Source organism: Protopterus annectens, chromosome 9.part0 (genome assembly GCF_019279795.1).
Source record: "Protopterus annectens isolate FY-2018-M chromosome 9.part0, PAN1.0, whole genome shotgun sequence".
NCBI lineage: Eukaryota > Metazoa > Chordata > Ceratodontiformes > Protopteridae > Protopterus > Protopterus annectens.
In genome coordinates, this window is record NC_056743.1 from 155,174,681 (window position 1) to 155,196,925 (window position 22,245).

The window sequence follows — 22,245 nt, forward strand, 5'->3', positions numbered from 1 at the left end:
ATAACTCACTTAGAAGCCATTTATGATCAGAGTGTGTGGTAAATGTGGCAAAAAGCTGTTGAATATTTCCATAAAGTGAAACGTGTGCAAATTTTGAAATATACAGAGAACATAATAGAACTTTTCATGGCTGGGAGTGATAATGTTTTTCAAGTAGGAAGTACACAAGTTACAGCAGTTATTAAAACAGAATATATACACTAAAAGTACAATATTCTGGATGATGAAAGCATGTTTCTTGCTTGGGAAAGTTACTAAAAGGCCCCAAAGAACACAAACTCGAGGTAATAGGAGAAAAAAAGCTTATAAAGCACTTGTCATCAAATGCAATGATTTGACTTCCTCAGAAAACGAAAACAATTCAATTCAAGTTAAAAACTATTTAAATACATTCAAAAAGTCATGTGACCAAATAATTTACATAATAAATTGCTAACAATTAAAACCTTTTCACTCTAATTTACAATGACCTCATTTGTACAATTTCTTATAATTGAAAAACATTTACAATAAGTACTCTAATGAAGCCACTACATAAATTCTACAAAATATGTGTGCATATATAAATACATGTAAATAAATCTAATGCAGTTTATTTTCTCAACATTCCTAATGTTATACTTGATAAATTGTGCCTGTTATTTAACAGTAAAAATCAGGCACTATTATGTTCTTTGTAGTGAAAATGTTAGGTAAGGATAAATATGAATACCAAGGGACCTCCTTCTTGTCTGTACAAGTTCCTAAGTTTCAGGTAAGACTGGATAGAACATTTCTCATTTAACCCAGGGAAGTGATGGGCATCTAACCTAAGTTGCCACAGCAACTCCATTTGCTCTAGCAGAAGGGAATTAGGACCTTGTCTAATTCCTTGCATAACTTGATCAATGGCCCGAAACCTAAATTTATGAGTAGGTTCTCCTTCTATGTGTTTTGCTAACACATTTTCTGTCTTATTTCTCCTGATACTATAAAGGTGTTTGTATATCTTTTCTCTTAATTTTCTATCAGTTTTTCCTATATAGAATGCTGTGCAGAAGTCACATTGGGCTAGGTACACCACCATTTTAGTATTACATGTAAATCTCTTTTTAATATAATAAGTGTTGTTCCTTATATTAAATTTTTGCCCTGTTGCAATAAACCCACAATAATTACATGACTCGCATTTTAACATTCCAGCAGTTCTAGTGAAACTGGTGTCATGTATTTCTAACAAGTTCTTTAAATTTTGTCCCGTTCTACATACAAATCTTGGCTTCGCATCTGTCTTGTTAGCTATATGTTTGTCATTAGTCAACAAGTTCCAGTTCTTCAAAATTACTTCCTTAAGAACAAATGTTTCCGGGCTAAATGTAAAAATAAAACTAGTACTATAATTCTTGTTGCTAACATCATTCACATTAAAATTACTACTAGTCTGATCCTCTATTATAATGTCCATATTTCCTTGATTTGCAACAATATTTTGTGTTTCTTTCATTTGTAAAATTGGTTTATATATACCTGACCATCTTTTCCTAGTTACTTCTTAAATTAAATTTAATAACAATAGTTCCGGATAACCTCTCTGCATAAACATCCTTTTTAGGTGTTCACATTCATTCAAAAAGTCACTCTCAACTGTTGTCATCCTAGCTACCTGAACTAACTGGCCTTTGATGACTGACTTTTTTTTTATAGTAAGGATGTGAACTTGTAAAGTATAAGAATGTGTTAGAATAAGTTTCCTTACGGTAGATTGTTGCTGTATAACAATCTACTTATTTTTTTTTATCTGGATGTCTAAATAAGAGATAGTGCTGTTGCTAAAGTTGCTTGAACATTTCAAAAAGTTACTACTATTGTTAAAAAATTCCACTACGTTCATAGCTCTTAGTTCATCTCCCTTAAGGATGATAAAAATCTCATCTAAAAAATGTGTATAATAATGGATAGATCCCATTATGTTAACATCAGAAGAGATGTTTTGATGTTCCCAGTGGGCCATAACAAGGTTAGCAAAGCTAGCACCAACTGGTGAACCCATAGCTATCCCAATTTTTTGTAACAAAATCTCGCTTTCAAATGAAATATAGTTGTTCTCAAGAATTATAGTAAGATGTTCTTCCACTACTCTAATGTTTGTTATCAGAGCGTCATATTTCCGCTTCATAGCTAAAGTTGCTTGGATTCCTTCCTCATGTGGTATTGAGCTGTAAAGGTCACATACATCAACTGTTAAAAAAGTGTATTCACTATTAAACAATAGCTGATTTAAATCTGCTAAAAATGTCCAAGAATCACGGTTGATTTGTCTTTCGTGGCTTACATATATTTTTCAAAATATTATCAACTACTTTCGCACTGGCATATGTAATAGACTGTCTTTCATCTAAAAGTCACGAATGAGATGGACTCGTTCCAACTACTGTAAACAGTAGTACAATTCCAAGGGGACTTAACATAATCCAAAGCCAATTGAGACAACCCACACAACCTGACACACAGTTGAATGGAGTAGGGCATGGAGCAAACAGCACCAGTGACAATGATCTAACACGAACCGCTTACACCAACCTTTCCTCTGGGCTTATCGGGACACCAGATATTTCTGCCTGGTTGCAAGACAGACCAGCTTTAACTAAGGCAAGTACAGAAACAACCATGGTGCCTCCGGCTGGAGGAAACAAACATAAGTTAGTCGATTACTTGAAAGAACTTGATTATAAACTTTTAAAATACAAAAAGTCACAATTAGAAACAATTTACTTTACTGAGTGTTGTACTTCTAATATAGTCCCAAAGGGACTTAGATCATGGCAGTTTCCCATGGGCTTGAAGAATGGGTCTGCCTTCCATAAAGAGCTTATTCAATTATTCAACCAGCAAGACAGTGAGTTAATGAATTTGATGAACAAACATTATAAACTACAAATGGATACCGCGACTAAAAATATTGAACAACTGAACTTAGACATCAAGAGTCATTCTGACTATTCCCGTTACCACTATGACCACAACAGAATTTTTAATAGTATCAGGCAACAAACAGATAAATTGAAAAACATAAAACTAAAGAAACTTGAGCGAGATTGGTTCGACTACGCTAGGGGCAGTGCCTATCCGAACCCGCCCCCTTTGCAAGTATGGAATTCTACGAGTCTCGCTAATGTAACACTATCAAACCCTAATATTGGGGCAGTATACAGAGTGAGGAAGTAAATTTTGAAACACCATCTACTAGTAACAGTAACTTGGAAAGAAATGCAGGGCAATGTTTGGACTTTGGAAATAACTTTATTGCAAACGACCAAAGACTTAACACATATGCATCTGTAACCCAAAGGAACCAGCAAAGTTTTCACTCAGTGAAGAACCAGAACAAAAGCCCTGGGTCAGGAAACCAACAGAACCCATACAGTACCTGAGGGAAAGTGAAGCAGAAACAGAAGAGATAAACAACATTGTTGCTGCTCAGAATCAAAGCACTTACACTATTACTTACAACAAAACAGGTGACTTTAAAATTTACAATTATTCCAACAGTACTGTTAGCCAAGAGTTAGCAGATCTGCTTTCGAAAGAACTGACATTTGTACCAACACCCCATTTAGATATAGCAAGAGTACTGTTGGATTTGAAATGTTTTGTGAGGAAACTTAATTTAAACATTATGTATGGTAACAATAATAGTCTAAATAGTAACTTGTATGTTTCTAGCATGTTTAACCCACCCCTGCATCCCACCTTGTTTGTATTTGATGAAATATGTGAACTAGATATTAGGGGTGTATTCAAAAATCGAAACTGTACTAATAACAACATTACTTTAGATGAACACAGGTTATTACTTGATTTTAGAAATGAACCTATTAGATTAATCAAATCAGATAAGGGCGGTGGTTTAGTTGTTATGAGCAAAAATGATTATAAAGAGAAAATGCAGAGAACATTAAGTACTCAAACATATTTGAAGGTCAGTATCAATGAACTACATACAACATATTGCAACATCAATATTTATTTAAATGATATGTTTATAGAGGGTATAATCGACCTGAAAACTTATAATTATTTAACAATGCCTTTTCCAAAGATCCCACGGATCTTTGGAGTACCTAAAAGCCATAAAAACTTAGCTGAACCACCGATGAGGGCACTTGCAGATGCAAGACAGTCTATTACATATGCCAGCGCAAAAGTAGTTGATAATATTTTGAAAAAATACGTAAGCCAAGAAAGACAAATCAACTGTGATTCTTGGACATTTTTAGCAGATTTAAATCAGCTGTCATTTAATAGTGAATACACTTTTTTAACAGTTGATTTTTGTGACCTTTACAGCTCAATACCACATGAGGAAGGAATCCAAGCAACTTTAGCTATGATGTGGAAATATGACACCCTGACAACAGACATTAGAGTAGTGGAAGAACTTCTTACTATAATACTTGAGAACAACTATATTTCATTTGAAAATGTGATCTTTTTACAAAAAATTGGGATAGCTATGGGTTCACCAGTGGGTGTTAGCTTTGCTAACCTTGTTATTGCCCACTGGGAACACCAACATATCTTTTCTGATGTTAACATAATGGGATCTATCCATTATTACACACGTTTTTTAGATGATATTTTTATCATCCTTAAGGGAGATGAACTAAGAGCTATGAACGTAGTGGAATTTTTTAACAACAGTAGTAACTTTTTGAAATTTACAAGCAACTTTAGCAACAGCACTATTTCTTATTTAGCCATCCAGATAAAAAAAGAAGTAGATTGTTATACAGCAACTATCTACCGTAAGGAAACTTATTCTAACACATTCTTATACTTTACAAGTTCACATCCTTACTATCAAAAAAGTCAGTCATTAAAGGCCAGTTAGTTCGGTCAGCTAGGATGACAACAGTTGAGAGTGACTTTTTGAATGAATGTGAACACCTAAAAAGGATGTTTATGCAGAGAGGTTATCCGGAACTATTGTTATTAGATTTAATTTCAGAAATACCTAGGAAAAGATTGTCAGGTATATGTAAACCAATTTTACAAATGAAAGAAACGCAAAATATTGTTGCAAATCAAGGAAATATGGATATTATAATAAACAATGAAACTAGTGGTAATTTTAATGTGAATGATGTTAGCAACAAGAATTATAGTACTAGTTTTATTTTTGCATTTAGCCCAGAAAAATTTGATCTTAAGAAAGTAATTTTGAAGAACTGGAACTTGTTGACTAATAACAAACATATAGCTAACAAGACAGATGCGAAGCCAAGATTTGTATGTAGAAGGGGACAACAGTTAAAGAACTTGTTAGAAATACATGACACCAGCTTCACTAGAACTGCTAGGATGTTGAAATATGAGTCATGTAATTATTGTGGGTTTATTGCAACAGTGCAAAAATTTAATATAAGGAACAAGACTTATTATATTAAAAAGAGATTTACATGTAATACTAAAATGGTGGTGTACCTAGCCCAATGTGACTTCTTCCCAGCATTCTATATAGGAAAAACTGATAGAAAATTAAGAGAAAAGATATACAAACACCTTTATAGTATCAGGAGAAATAAGACAGAAAATGTGTTAGCAAAACACATAGAAGGAGAACCTACTCATAAATTTAGGTTCCGGGCCATTGATCAGATTATGCAAGGACTTAGACAAGGCCCTAATTCCCTTCTGCTAGAGCAAATGGAGTTGCTGTGGCAACTTTGGTTAGACACCCATCACGTCCCTGGGTTAAATGAGAAATGTTCTATCCAGTCTTACCTGAAACTTAGGAACTTGTACAGATAAGAAGAAGGTCCCTTGGTATCCGTATTTATCCATACCTAACATTTTCACTACAAAGAACATAATAGTGCCTGGTTTTTACTGTTAAATAACAGGCACAATTTATCAAGTATAACATTAGGAATGTAGAGAAAATAAACTGTATTAGATTTATTTACATGTATTTATATATGCACACATATTTTGTAGAATTTATGTAATAGCTTCATTAGAGTACTTATTGTAAATGTTTTTCAATTATAAGAAATTGTACAAATGAGGTCATTGTAAATTAGAGTGAAATGGTTTTAATTGTTAGCAATTTATTATGTAAATTATTTGGTCACATGACTTTTTGAATGTATTTAAACTGTTTTTTTAACTTGAATTGAATTGTTTTCATTGCCTGAGGAAGTCAAATCATTGCATTTGACGAAAAGCACTTTATAAACTTTTTTTCTCCTACTACCTTGAGTTTGTGTTCTTTGGGACTTTTTAGTAATTTCAGTAGTTTAGTTTTTTAGTTTATCGTGCTTGGGAAAGTTAGTTAAAAGCTCCAAGCATAGCACAAGATATTTGGAATTTGCATAAACTTAAACTCATCAGAGAGGCCTATTCATTCCTGCTCTTTACTGACATAACCTCAGAGATGGCACCTGATTGAAAGTGAGTTCAACAAAAAAGGACAGCATTTATTCTATGAATCACTGAAAGACATCACAATTAAGATGAGCTGATAAAAAAATGAACTCACAACACGAATGATGTTGCATTGTGTAAATATATCAGTTATCAACAGCTTGTGGGTAAACAAATAACTCATTTTAAATATATTTGAAGTGATCTGAAGGCATGGATAGTTTTCAGATTTCATCAGGTATACGTGACTACATTAATAAATGAGAATTTATTAGGAACGTTCAAAACAAGAAGGAGGAATACAGTGTCAGGGGTTTAAAGTTGAAATTTGATCAGTGCTTGCCTTTGGATTACAAAATGAATGCCAGCAGTTATGATATTAGTGCCCATTGTCTTACAAATGTTCATACTCATAATGCAAATGGAAGGATGAAAAGGACAGAAGCAAAATAAACCAGTAGTTTATAACAATGACTTTGGTGAGGTGGAAACATCATGGATGGGACAGGAAAGAAAACAATGAATAAATGGTAGAATAAGACACTCTGTGTGTAAACAAAAATAATGTTGTGCAACAGTCTTCTGACATTAGCAGTATTCCACAAGTGTAATCTGAAACATTTTTTTTCTATTTCTCTTTGTCTCCTCACCTACTGACCATCAGTCTTCCTCTAATCAGTATTAACCCATGCGTCCATGTAGTGACACACTGACCATCAGTCTTCCTCTAATCAGTCATTGGCCACTGCTTGAACTAGATCCAATGAGGTGGAGTGAACATCAGGGCAGATAAGGATGTTGCCAAACCAGTCTTCATTAAGTCTTCCATCTTCCAAATATTCTGAGTGGATTTGTGCTTTTTTGAAAGATTTTAGATTTATGATAAAATATGTAACCCATCCATGTAATATGGCATTTATAATCAAAGGCTAAACAATGTAACAAAGCCAACATACAAAAGGCATGTCATTAAATATTATTTTCTAGAAGTGATGTATGGCAAAAAAAAAGATCCAAATGGGAAACAGCCAAACTGTGCTATTGTTATGACTCATGTTTGGCTATTTTAACTACAACAATAACACCAATTTTTCACTACAGACACACACATTGCTATTTAGAAAACTAAAATAGTATGGTCAGCTCTTCTTAAATAGTGGTTGGTTAGTCACGTGACCCAGCTTACCTCTTATTATTCACATCTGTGAAGTTCACAGATTCATAGATATGGAGTTCCATATAAAAAAAGCAGTTCTCAATACAGCAAGTAGTGTATTACACCGAGGATAAGAAATCCAACGAGCTAATGACCAAACAGTTAACATTCTCTAAATAAAACAGACTACAAATAAAGGAAGGAAGAATGCTGAATAAAATCAACTTGTTTGCAAATCTGTGTTACACTATATATAATATTAACAATGTTTTAGGTAAACAGACCTCATAAGTATATATTTTGTTTGAATGTTATGCAGAGTCATATTTTGATAAATATGCATATGCAATATTATGCATGCAGTTTTATATTCATATAATTCTGGTACAAATATCATAAAATTGAAAGGATTTTCTGAAACATCAAGGCCATTTGGACACAGGTATAGCGCAACTGAAGAAGTTCTCATTCATGCAAATGTCCAGTAGCTTGCAAGATGATCAGAGTAACAAATAATATCAGGAACACAATAACAGCAGCAATATTGAAGCGCTTTGCTCTGGTTGCGAAGAAATGTGCTTTTTCAGTATTTCCAATAATCACTTGATCTCTAGACTGAAAAGAGAAAAAGTAAGCAATAGATCAACATAACTTGTCAATTTGTTTGACAGCTCACCCTGTATAAGTTAAATAACTAGTCATTTGTATAATATAAACATTAACTATACCTGGAATACCAGAATGAAAAATAATAGCCTTTAAATCATTATCACTCAGATATAAAGCATACAAAATATATGCAGACATGTAATGTAACAGTTAATTTCATCCAATGCTCCCATATTAGAGTTGCACACACTGCATTACAGCATCTTAATTTCATTGCAGATAATGACTGCTTGACACATTCATTGCACTTATTTATCTTCTTAAGTTTAGTTGCTAATTGTAGTGAAAGAGAAAGTAAACCATCCTAAGTTCTGTAAAATATGCTACTCCTGCAATATTTTTTCTTGAATTCTTTGTAAGTTTCTGAACTGATGCTTTTTACATATAGGCTTTTGTTTTACACCCACTGCTAGAGCCCAAATAAATATATTTTCCTTATGATCTACTTGAGCATAGATGGCTTTACATTTAAATCTTATCCCTCTTTTTTGTATATATTTCTTTATACAAAAGTTGCCATACTCTTTTGTGAATTTATTTTATCTTTTCTGTATATTTTTCTTATAATGCTGTTTCTCGTTTTCTTCTAATGCACACCTATTCAATCATTTAAGTCTTTCTTCACATAGCTTCCCGAGTAGTCAGTAAAATTCCAAGTCACCATTCTTTGAATTAACTTTTATCCTGCTACCAAATTGGAAGTAAATAAGTATATATGACTGTGTATGTTTCTCCAAAAAATGGAGCTCTTTAGCAGTTTTACACTTTGTGATATTATCCTTCTATTTGTTAAATTTCTGATAATTTTTGCTAACTGATACAACAGGGAAATGGATCTTATCCTTCCAATCAGATAGTAGATAAGGCATCCTGAATGGCATACCAGTCCACTGTGAACTACAAGTTAGATTTAACGTCACACTCTATACATGCCTGCCAGACATCTTGTGGCTTTCCATTTCAACTATGGCATATTTTTGAGCTGTGGAAGGAAATTAAAGCATGCAACTTGGTTTCTGCAAATTCTGTCACTCATTGTACATTCAAGTTGTCTTCTACTATACTGTTAGGACATCATTTATGGCTTGCCATAGGCACCATTTGTGAGACACAGGGACATTAGATACCTGAAAATGGGATGGCTTCAAACACTAGTTACTTCCAATATACTTTATTTTTAAAACTAAGAAAAGGTTAGTGAAAATGGGGTCTCTACATTTAGGTTTCTGTTGAAATTAAAATGACCATAACTGCAATCTATAAGTACATTGAGGGGTATATATACTAAAGCCCAAGATTATCATATCTCAAACCATTCCTCCCCCTAGTCTAAGGTACAGAGATCACAAAGTTAGCATATAAAAGGGACTCATATTTTTCATTAAGTTGCTGGTTCACTGAAAGACAAACAGAAGAAAAGTATTGAACCTAGCATAATCAAACCCAGGTGATAAGTGACAAGTGTTAAGGGATTTGTGTTCCCTATAGGACCCATGTTAGCAGCTATTTCCTAGCTTTGCAAACCAAAGGACAGAGTATTGACATACTTGTCCTTATTATAGCACTCATAGCTCATTCCATTGATTCAGTGGGTTGAGACAAAGGTTTTAATCCATAGAGCTCCAGTTAAAAATCTATTTACAACTTGACAAAACAATATACACCCTCCAAATAAGTAGCAGTGGTATGCGCATGTAGGAAGATGAGTCATTCCATGCTTTAAATCATTGCAAAGTGTAAAAAGTTTCAGAATTTACTGATTTTCTGTTTTAGTCACTGTTTACTATCAGCCTTGCATTTCTGATGGGGACAGCTCAATAAGCCAACTTGCCAATGGAAGAAGATTAAAAAAAAAGAAAGAAAACAGAAGCCAAACCATCTAGAATGATAATTTGATGTACTAGCAGAAAATTAATTGATAAAAATAAATGTATGCTCAGACTCATAGATCACTATTTTCAAAATTTAAAATAGTCCACATTTTTTGGCAAAACTTCATAAAGCAAAATGTCAGAATATTTACATAAGTAGTGGATTGTGATTTTGTATACAAATTGCACAACCTCCTGTTGTTAGAACAAGAAACATTGTTGAGCTTATAGCACACTTTGAATAAATGACCATCTTGTTAGTCTGAGGTGAAAGTATTAATAATCACCTACATTTTAAAAGTATCAATGTATAAACATGGTGCTGTAATCATAGGAATTTTCATAGGTTCAGAGATTAGTACTAGGCTAACCGCCCTTCTGGGTCATTTTAAGCCTAGCCAATTACCCCATGTGAGAATCCAAACCTGTACCTTGTGTTGGTAAGGTAAATACCTTAACTATTATGTCAACCTCCCAAACTAATTTTCAATATTTGTTGAGTAGAAGTTCAACATATTTTTGTGTCACTTGTTAAATGCAGTCAGTGGGGATTTTGGTAGTACAGCAGTCTATCAAACATGGATTCAGTGAGTATCAAGTCAGTATAAATGATCTCCTAATAGATACAGTTTATGGTAGAAGAGAGTATTTTTGTTAAAGGTTACAGCAGTTCTGAAAACTGCAGTTTACTCAGAGCTGTGGCAGTCTTGGAGTTATTATGCAATTTAGGGAGCTGCACATAGGAAATTATGTTGCAGTCATTTGCTTTACTTTTGAGGGCTTCACTGATTAATTTGTGATTAATTCAAGCTTTATAAATATGTCTGCACTCAAGTCATACAAGCAATAATTTCCCAAGGTGCATAAGTGATTTCTTCTGCCAAATTAAATCTTGTTTTAGGTGGGACTTCTTCTGGTGCTTTTTTCAAGGGCTCAGACACCAATTCTATTCTTGAAGCATCTATCTGGACTTCTGTGCAAACTTCTACCAAACACTATAAGTTGGATGGTATCTCCAGAGCTACATCTGGTTTTGCTAGTGCCATTCTTCATGGCTTCTTAGATGGTACTACTGCTGCTTCCTCCTCCCAAGTTTCTTCTTGAGCTTTGGCACCCTCTGAGAAGTTATGAATACTGCAGTGGTGAAGGCAAGGACATAGTACAGTTGTGTAAAATCTTACTATAATGGTAGATGTCCTTGCCTTCACCACTGCAGTATTCACTCCCTCCCTCCATCCCCCTAGTCTGTCTTCCTTCTTGGATGGGCAGGTTCTCCATGGTTTTCCTTGGACTGCTGTTCCTACTGGGGCAATCAGTTTTGAGGATGGTACTGAATGTCACCTTTATGCCCTACGCTACGCAAGGAGTTTTTAGGTGATGTTCAGTGTACATTAAAGCAATGGTATACTTTGGCAGGTTGGCCAAATGATGGCCTTCACAGCAGGGAATACCATAAGTTATGAATACTGCAGTGGTGAAAGCAAGAACATCTACCATTATTGTAAGATTTTACACAACTGTACTTTCTGTGATGCTTCACATGCATTTTCTGGTATGTTTATGTATGACTGTTTAGCAAGCAAACTTTACAGATTTGAAAACTGTTATTATTTATGAAAAGGAGTCACTGCAATTGTTATCCCTTTCACTCCATTATATGCTAATATTTCATGGCTTTGTGGATAAACATTTATGCATGGGACTGATTTTTTCAGATATCTGTGTCATTATATTTGATGTATCAATACTTTATGATAATTATTATTATGTAAAGTATCAAAAACACATTTTTTTCAAAAGTTTCAGCAATTAGGATACTGGGTTTATTTTGGTATATTTATTTATTTATTTATAATGGGGTAAATGCTCTGGTCTTAAGACCCTTTTCAGGCATGACCAGGTCAGAAGACACATAAAACTTGAAACAAGGAGAAATTACACTGAGCATAATCTTGAAAAAAATGATAACAGTAACTCTGATCCTAAATGTTCTCAAAACACTAAAAATGAGACAATAACTATGATCCTAAATATTGTCAAGACAGTTAGCTAACTGCAAACTGGGTTGGTGGGTTGGTATGACGATTAATGTGCTTACCTCACATACTCAAGGTATAGGATTTAATCTGTACCTTTAGAAGGGAAATTTGCTAGGATTAAAATGGCCACAAAGGCAGCAAGCTTACTACTTACCCATGGATAGCACATAATCAATCACTGGGTTAATCATACTGGGTTTAGCAGAACCTCTTTTCATCAGAGGCTTGGAGAGAAAAGTTCCATAACATAATTACAAAGAAACAATCAGAATGTATTGCAAATTAAACATTGATATATACATGCAAAGTAATTTTATAAAACTACAAAAGTGCAGAAAAGCAACATTTGTATAAGTCAGTAACATTTATAACATAACAGCAATACAACAGACAGCAAGATATTCTGTCATGTTTACAGGTACTACATTGTATAAACATATCATGAGAAAAATATCAAATTAAATGTTTTCCTGAAGTAGAAAGTGAAAACAAAGGCAGATCCATTAGAGTTAGGTCATATAGAATACAGTGAGTCAGAAAGGGTAGAGGGAGGTACTGAAAAGATAGAAAAAATAGAGACAGCAGGTACGGTATAGAGGCAGCTCTCCATACTGATCTTCTACAGTAGATTCTATTCTTTAATCAGCTTCATTGGTGTGATGTAAAAATAAGTGCAGAAAGTATCCTGATGTACTTCTGTGTAGCCTCCATGGTATTATAAGATAATGCTTAGGTGGTCTATATGGATATTATAGTACATGAAGGGGCATTTGATACAATAAAACACAGCAAATACATTGTCTTTCCAAATACATCATTATTACCTATTTCCTGTGGTTTATTAGACAAATAATTCAATGTTATTGCTTTATAATCAATGACCTTTTTACTCATTTACAACCAGAAAATATATTTTTTGTCCCTTAAAACAGCCTATAACATGTTGCTATCTAGCTCCATTGTCTTATTTAGTAATTCACTGAACAATCTGGTTATTACAATAAACAAACTGGTACTGTTAGCTCATTCACAAACACATTACAAACATCTTGTTTCTGAAACGTAAAGTATGTTGATATCGAGTATTACACTCATATTAGATAATTAACAATACTGTATATTGTTGCAGTATAATCTGGGACTTTTCTATCATTTATACATTACAGACATACTGGTTTTCCAGTGAAAACAACATTTGATGTGTTATTAGCTTGTTCCCCATGATCATTTGGGGGTGCACAGGTATTCCTCACATGTATTTACTGTTCATTTTCTCCTTTTTATTAAGAAAAGATCAGTCATTGCTGTGAACTGTATATCCTGATAATGCTGACGCATAATTATGTAGTTTTATTTCACTAGCATTTGTTATCAGTATACAGCCCCTGTGTTCATTCATGGCTCAAAGGAAAACATTTTCATCATTGTTGTGGACACTTTATGCTGCTAAAATCAATCCCTAAATTACCTTGAAAGATTCTTAAAGGTACTCACTGAAAAGCCCGAATGAAAAATACCTTTATGCTGTGAAATTTCAGCTCTCTCTCAGTTAACTGATGTACCTACACCACAGAAGTTTACTAGGTTCAAATATTCCTGTGCCAAAAAATTGATAATTCCATTGACCAAATGGTTAACTAGCCAAACATGGGTCAGGACATTTTGTACCTATTTCTTGTCAATGTAATCTCAAAATGTACCACACCTATAGCATCTCCTTCTCTGGTCAAATCAGACCACAAATCAATAACTTTTTCCTTCAAAATAGCAAACTCACCAGTTGTAAACAATTTTGAATATAAGGACTTTAAACATACAGATTCACCTAAATTCTTTGTAAAAAACTTGAAGTCCATTCGCAGTTTTACTACTGACATGCAGTTTCGGCTGTCACTTATGCAGCTAAGTTCTACTTCCATCTACCAAACTGTATTGATTTAACTGTTCGATCAAATTTCAACCATAATGTGAAATTTAAAAATAAACAACCTCATTGTTCCACTGCAATAAACATTTTTTTAACAATACAAAAAAAAATCTAAAGTTCTGTAGTAATTCAAAAGGTACCCACATTAAGGACGCTTTCAAAAAGACCAACAAGGAAATAAAAACAACTATCACGAAGGTCAAAGATGCAGAAGAATTAAGGCTAGTATCAGAAGCCAAAACAGAACTACCAGTCCTTCATTAATTATATTAGAAAATTGAAAAAATAGCATCAAGCATTTTTCTGAACTAATATTAAATGGAATTATTCATACAGATCCCAAAGAAACAGATAACTTACTTCCAGACAGATTTATTTCAAACTTGAAAAAACCTTCTAGGGCTATGGAAGAAAAATCAGACATGAAGATCCATTTATTTGAAAGATCTGTGGTTATATACTAAAGACAGTGCAGTGTTAGAGCCAATCAAACAACACAAAAGGGATCAATAGTCAAATCAGTGAGAGATTTAGTGGACCAATCAGGAATAATAGTACAGTATTAAGGAAGAACCAATCAAATCACGAATAGGAAAATTACTGGACAAATCAGTAAAAGAGAGTAAGAGCCAATCAGAACACACAGTTAACTGTATGAGAGCCAATGAAACAGTGCAAACAGGTAAAGCCACCAATCAAGGTAAAGACACTTATTGCGTTATACCTGGTAGGAAGAATGAGGTTAGCGCGAAGTTGAAATAGTACAAAAATCTGTAGAAAATCGAGGGCACTGGTGGAGTGCTATCTGTAGAATTTTAATGTACATTTAATGTTTACGTTATTGAGTCCTGGAGGAGCTTTGGAGTTGAGAAACATTTGCCACCTCAGTTCACAGACATCAAGGAGGTTGTTAACATCACCTATAAAGTCTTTGATGCGTTCAAGAATTAAAAAATTTGAAGCAGGGCTGGCCCAGGCAGGTCAGGTAGTGTTTTGCCAGTGCATTCTTTGTGTCATGGTTTCTTTGAACTGTGCAATGCTCTTTTATTCTTTCTGACAGTCTCCTCGAGGTTTTGCTGATGTAGAATGCTACACTGATCACAGATGACAGCGTAAATTACCTTGAAAGTGTTGCAATCAAAATGTTGTCCAAGTTCTAGTTTGAAATCACAATGCAAAAAATGGAAAACATTACAAACAAGGATGTATTTGCAGATGACACAATGGTTACATAGGAACATGCCTGCAGGGTGAGATGACTCTGTGGGGTGGAGCTGGAAGGGGGAGTCTCAGTGCAGTTCGAAGGTATGTCTGAGTGTCCAGGTTTTTTGTAACAAAATTGTAGTTTATTCCCCAGAATGCAGTGGAGTGGAGCTCTTTGTTGTTATGAATGACACACCAGTTCTCAGTCAGGATTCTCCGGGTGGGGCGCATATCCTGGATTATAGGGATGGGGAAACTGAGGACAAAATCATACATTTTCTGTTTGATGAGGGGATGGAATCCCAATTTTAGGATGGGCTGGAATCTGGTGTGCCTGCAGAGGGTGACCTCTTCCTGGATTGAGCTGACCAGGTGTTCAGGGTAGTTTTGGTCCAGGAATAATTTTTTTAGGAAGAAGCATTCCAGGCTGAATGAGTCATCATCACTGATGATGCAGGAAAGCCTTTTGTCTATGCTCTTTTTCATGAACTTAGGGTGTAGGCTTGTATATTCCAGGAAATTATTCCTATAGTCTCCTTCCTAAAGAAGTTGGACTTGAAGCAGAGGTTCTCTTTATCCAGGGTGATGGTCATGTCTAAGACGTGGGCTTGTGTGCCCATTCCAGAGACTGTGAACTTGAGGAAACTGATGCTGCTAGACACTCAGCTAAGAAGGCCTGGAGTCTGCCTTGTTGATATGCCAAACGAAAAAAAAAATCATCTATATAGTAACAATAGAGTCTGGTGTGTTTGAAGCCTGGGATCTGGGTGAGAATTTCATATTCCCATGCACCATGTACCAAGTTTGCATAGGCTGGGGCCATTTTGGACCCCATGGCTACCCCCCACTGCTGGTGATAGATGTTTTGGTGGAAGTGAAAAAAACTGTACCTTAATACAACAGAGATGAGGTCACAGAGGGTCGCGATAGAGTCACTGAAGGGGGGGTTGGAGAGGAATTGCTTGGTGAGCTGAAGGCCCTCTCCATGTGGGATGCTAGTGTAAAGTGACTCTATATCTTGCATGACCAGAAAATTGTCAGCAGTGGTGACTCATAGTTGTGCAACTCATTGAGGAAAATCCATGATTCTTTCAAATAGAACCAGGTGGACTGTACAATGGGATTGAGTTTGCTGTCAACATATTGAAAGATGTTCTCAGTTTTGGTCTTAAGGCTGCTGACTATGTGCCAAAAGGGAGGGTCTGAGGTGCATTTGTGTACCTTGGGTATTACAAACAGCTTCCCCAGGCTAGGTTTGCTGACAGATAGGAAATCAAATAGATCATGTGTTAGTCTTATCACATAAATGCAGTTTAAGTAATAATTCATCTATCACTTTGAAATCTCTTAATACACCTTTGAGGGCAACTACCTTGTAAAAATCATTATTAAACAATGTAGCTTCAATTTTTTGGATGTACACTGTTCCATAATTATAACACCGGAGCCTTTATGGCATTCATAATGCAGATCTTGTTGTTCTCTTTCAGTTCTTTCAGGGCTGCCAGTTGAGGGGAGGTGGAGGTTGAACCATTTGCCCCTGCTTTTTTGGTTTATCAGGTTTCTTAAGTCTCTCTCACAAATATAAAGTTATGCTGCTACAGTGGATTGCAGCACTGGATTGTACAGGCTTTTAAGTTTAGGTGCAATGATTATATCTGCATCATTGGTGGAATCTTTGAGTAGGTATTTCAGATTAAGCTTCCTGAGGAAAAGCCTGACATCCAAGAGCACTAAAGGCAGGCCGGCTCTTTGGGTGATGATGAAAGTGAACCCTTTGCTCAGTACACTGATGTGTACATCTGAAAAGTGTACATGGGATAAGTTAAAGATGGGGCAATCATTATTTCTGTTTAGGGTCAGCTGCATGCTCTGCTCCTGGCACAGCCCTCAGTCTGTTCTTCATGATCATGCTGTACCCTCTGTAGTTGTCCAGTTCCTGGTTCATGAAGTGGTCGCCGAGTTTCTTATGTAGTGGGGAGCTGAGTTCCTTCTTTGCTGTTCCCACTGTTGCCCCTCCATCACCCTCGTCCTCTGTGTGAAGTCCTTTTTGGGGATAAAAAAAACTCAGATTTCGTCCCAAAATTGGGAGTGAGTTCAGGGATGAAGGTAGGTATGTGTTCCTCAGGAATCAGCAGTGGTTGTGCAGAGGGAGTCTCAGGGGAGGAAAATCACCAAGGTAGTCTGGAGGTATGGACCCGGGGTCCCACATGTACTGGGAGGACCCATCCATTGTTCCTTCATGTGGTTCTTTGGTCCCAGAGAACATAGGCTTGTTGGTCTCAATATTGGGCCAGATCCCTGGAAAGTTTGTTGCTCTTATGATGAACAAGGGTGGGCACATGCCTACTGATTTTGGCTGTTATGCTATCCCAGAGGGGTTTATGATCAAGAAATGAAGGATGGTTCAGGATGGTGGCTTGTAATCGTATGATGTCCTCCTTCAGTTTAGAAAGTTTGTCCTTGTTGTGCCTAATCAGGACCTGGGGTACTTGCAGCCTGGTGTTATTATAGATCCTGGTGAGTTAATCAAAGATAGGAGAGTTTCAGGTGGTGCCATTAGGAAATTTATAGCACCTGAGTCCAAGTGGGACTATGTTGCTGTATGTACACTGTGATAGATAGAAGATATCATACTCGATGTTGATGGACATCAGTAGCCTTTCCATCTTTTAAATGAATTAATGACAACTGGTATATTGTTCCATAAGTGGTGTTTCTGCCCTTGGGTGATTGGTGGATGGGCCAGCCAGGTTCCCAAAGAAAGGATTATGGGCATTGTGTGTGAGAAATCATTGGCACAGGTCATGGTTGGATTCTCAAGTTGGCATCTGTGGATGCTCAATGTCATTTGCTGGATGCAGCTAAATAACGGCCATGCTGCTGTGGCTGTTGGTGAGGACAGCTGAGACCATTCAGGAGGTCATGGGCTTTGGGTGTGGCTTAAGCTTGTCTGTAGAAGGCAGTGAGTAGATCCAATGCCACTGAATGCATACTGAATTCTGGATTACTCTGGCTCAGTGAGCTAAAGAGGTTGGGGCTACTAGAGCCTGGTTCAATCTGCTGTTCTGCCATCTGCCCCTTTAGATCTGTGTCAAAGAGGAAGAAACTGATGCAAAGGGAAAAAAAACTGCAGAAACTGGAAAACACATCTAGGGATGTAGAAGGACAATCAGACGCAAAGACCTGATTAACTTTTAGTGCTTTCATCCTTTATTGTTACAGAACTTCATCAGAAAGTGAATAAAACAATTAGAAATATCTGTGTTATATACCAAAGACAATGTAGTGTTAGAACCAATCAAACAACACAAAAGGATTTAACAGTCAAATCAGTGAGGGACTTGGTGGACCAATCAGGAATAACAGTTACAGTGTTAAGGAAGAACCAACCAAATCATGAATAGGAAAATTACTGGACAAATCGTTGCCAAACTTCAACCCTGCTGTCTGGCTGCTGACCAGCTCCCAAATGAATTCTTAAAAAGTGCAGACCCTTCCATTGCTTACCCCATATCTATCTTGATAAATCAATCAATCTCTGAAAAATATGTGCCCACTCTCTGGAAAATATCCCATATCATCCTACTCCACAAAGGAGGACCTTCAAAAGAACTATCCGACTTCCACCCTATTGCCATTCTATCTCCCATTTCCAAAATCCTAGAAAAATGCATACACAAACAGCTTCTCAACCATATGCTTTCAAATAATCTCTTTTCCCATTCCCATCACAGTTTCAGACCCAAACACAGTACTTCCACTGCCTTAATCTCTTTTACAAACACCATTCATCAGCTTCTAAATGAAGGCCAATCAGTTTCCTCTATCTATCTGGACATGTCTAAAGCTTTTGACACTGTTTCCCACCAGCTTTTACTCAATAAACTTTGTAACTATGGACTGGACCCCCCTCTCTGTCATGGTTCCTCAGCTATCTTTCAAATAGGCAGCAGGCGACCAAATGGAAAAATACTCTTTCCCTCCTTCTAGCCATTTCAGTAGGTGTCCCCCAAGGCTCAATACTAGACCCTCTCCTCTTCATACTATTCACAAATGATCTCAGCACAACATCTAAACTAGCCATGAACATCCAATATGCAGATGATGCTACCCTTATATGCTCTGCCCCAACACCACAAGAACTACAAATAAAAATGCAATCATCCTTTGCTAGCATAGAAGAATACCTCACAGATCATCAACTAATTCTTAACCCAAACAAAAATAACATCTTGAAAAATAAGAAATCCAAACCCTGGAATGCCCTCTATCTATTTTCTCCTCAAATGGCACTAAGCTCGAACCAACAACTCATACCAATCTACTAGGGGTCACAATTGATGAGAATCTTACCTTTGAAAAACATGTCTCCTTAACAATCAAAAAAGTTCACATTAAGCTTGGCACCTGATATAGGTCCAAACCATTCCTGACCCACAATGCCAGGCTTGCCACAGCCCGTTCACACCTACTTTCACTCCTCCTTCACAGCTCCCACATATTCACCAAACTTCAGAAGTCAGACCTGAATAACCTAGAATCCTGCTTTCACAAAATTGCTAAATTTATGTCGAATGCCCCACACAGGACTCACCACTGTACCGTTCTCACTCAACTAAAATGGCTAGAACTCCCTAACCTTCTGTCTCTCAACCAACTATCAGTACTTCATAAAATTATTCACCTTCCCACCAACTGCCCGGTCCTCTCCAGTCTCGTCCAGCCAGACCCTAACCCCAGGAACTTGAGATCCTTCAATAAATTTATACTAAAGGTCACCAAATGTAATAAGTATCATGGTGACTGTCTCTACTCCAGTAAAATTACTAGGTTATGGAATATACTCCCCCCTGCAATAACTAAAAACCCACACCATCATGAGTTTAATCAACTACTATTAAACTACCTAACTAACCACTGGCTCTGCTCCTGACTTACCACAGGCTAATCCTCCTAAATTCACTCGCTACTCTCCCCTACCCATCCAGGTAACTCACATCTCTACTGCTACAATTTCTCCCTGATCCCATCCCAACTAAATATTCCTTGTATTAATCCCATGCTTGCTACCTTGCCAACACTGCTTATAGGAAACTGTGCTCTAGGCTAATTTGTCCCATCTCGAGTACAACTATGCTTTCTGTGGATCATTTTTATCTATAACTGTCTTAGGTAATTATAAATATAATTATATTATTATTGTCTTAATAGTGCTGTACAGTGAACTAATGCTGTGTCTGATAATGTATTAATTGTACTGTTTGTGGAGCTTTTCTCCCAGGGCCCCCACTGAAAACGGGCTTCTGGCCCAGTCGGACTTTCCCGGTTAACAAATGTAATAAATAAATAAATAAATAAAATAAATAATAAATAAATCAGTAAAAGAGATTAAGAACCAATCAGAACATGCCTGTAGAATTACAGAACAACCTAGCAGTTAACTGTATGAGAGCCAATGAAACAGTGCAAATGCGTAAAGCCACCAATCATGGTAAAGACACTTATTGTGTTATACCTGATAGAAAGAATAAGGCTATCTCAAAGTGAAAATAGTACAACTTTTACTGCAGAAACAGTCACTAAAATTCTGCAGATCCCTAAATCCCATAGGCCTCATAAAATCATCATGGAGCACGTCCTGACTGTACTATCAAAGCCTAAAAACACTAATTCCATGTTCCCAGGTAATTTGCCTAGTTGTCTATTAAGTAACATCAAACAAGCCCTCACTGAACATCTCCTGTATTTATAACATTAGCATAGCTATAGGGTATGCAGTTGTTATGACCCTTCATAAAGTGAGCCTTACCACAGACCCCAGGAGCTATAGACAAATCAGCCTAACTAATCTAATCTGAAGACTGTGGAAAGTATTTTATAGCATACAAAGTCAGACAAAATAAACACTTCATACAGATAGCTATCAATAGCTTAGTTTTGTAAAGATTAGGTCATGTCTACTTAGCACATTTCTTTAAGAAGGCTACAGAGGCAGTGGATAGGGAGCATTCAGTCCATACAACATATGTGGGTCTGGTCAAGGCCTTTGGCAGTGTACCCATGCTAGCATTATAAATAAGCTAAAAGACCTCAGGGTAGACATGTATGAAGTTACATAAATTACAAATTAGCTGAAAGATACAAACCACTTACTTAAGGTGGCAGGTACAACTTCAGAAAATATGTGACAAGAGGAGTCACTCAAAAGTCAGTGCTGGTGCCTCTCTTTTTTGGCATGTACTTTTCTGACCTCTCTAATGTACAGTAAACCCAGACCTATAGCTAATGAAATCTGCTGATGCTTCTAAGTTGGACATTAGTTCTTTCTAAAGTAATTTTACAAGAGAGTAAGGAATAATCCTTACAAATCGATCAAATACAGAAAAGGGAGTTAGTATTGTCATATTTGGTAAACACCCATCATCTACAACTTAAAGTATAGCTAGTACCCCACTCTGAATGACCATGGTCATCAGGGACCTTGGCAGCTGTGCCAACAGCTTAGATTCCTTCATCTATTATGCATATACATTTCATCTTCTTAGCCTAACAGTTCTGGACAAATGAATGTTGACAGCAAGACCCCAAATTAGGGACAATTTAAACATTATTCAAATTAACTTTAAAAGTTAATAGATCAACAGGTTTTGCATCAACATGCATTTTCTGAACAGTATGAAGTTTGAGACTAATGCATGCTACAACTGATTCCTCATTGATTTACTATTAAACAACATTTACAGGGTACAGGGCAAATATACAAGGCAAAATCAAGGAGAGATGAAAGGCATGACCATCTAGCAACAGTAGTCAGAAAATCCTATTTAGCCCAACAGATTTCTAAAAGTATCTTATGAAGGTCAAAAGAAGTTCTCATCCTTCTGTCCTCAGCCATAATAAGGCCAGTTATAGAGTACAGTGTCCGTTTTGACATATACCTAACTAAACATATCATGTAGCTTGAAAGGCCCC

General features: G+C 36.2%; 1 protein-coding gene across 1 annotated transcript in view; it reads right to left on the minus strand.

Moving 5' to 3' along the window:
• Positions 1–7,854: 7,854 nt before the first annotated feature.
• LOC122811097 (dispanin subfamily A member 2b-like) overlaps positions 7,855–22,245 on the minus strand; it is a 320,198-nt gene continuing 305,807 nt past the window's right edge. The window contains exon 2 of the mRNA XM_044082673.1: positions 7,855–8,176. Coding sequence (XP_043938608.1) covers positions 8,027–8,176 — 150 coding nt within the window. The 3' untranslated portion in view covers positions 7,855–8,026. The remainder of the gene's footprint in view (positions 8,177–22,245) is intronic.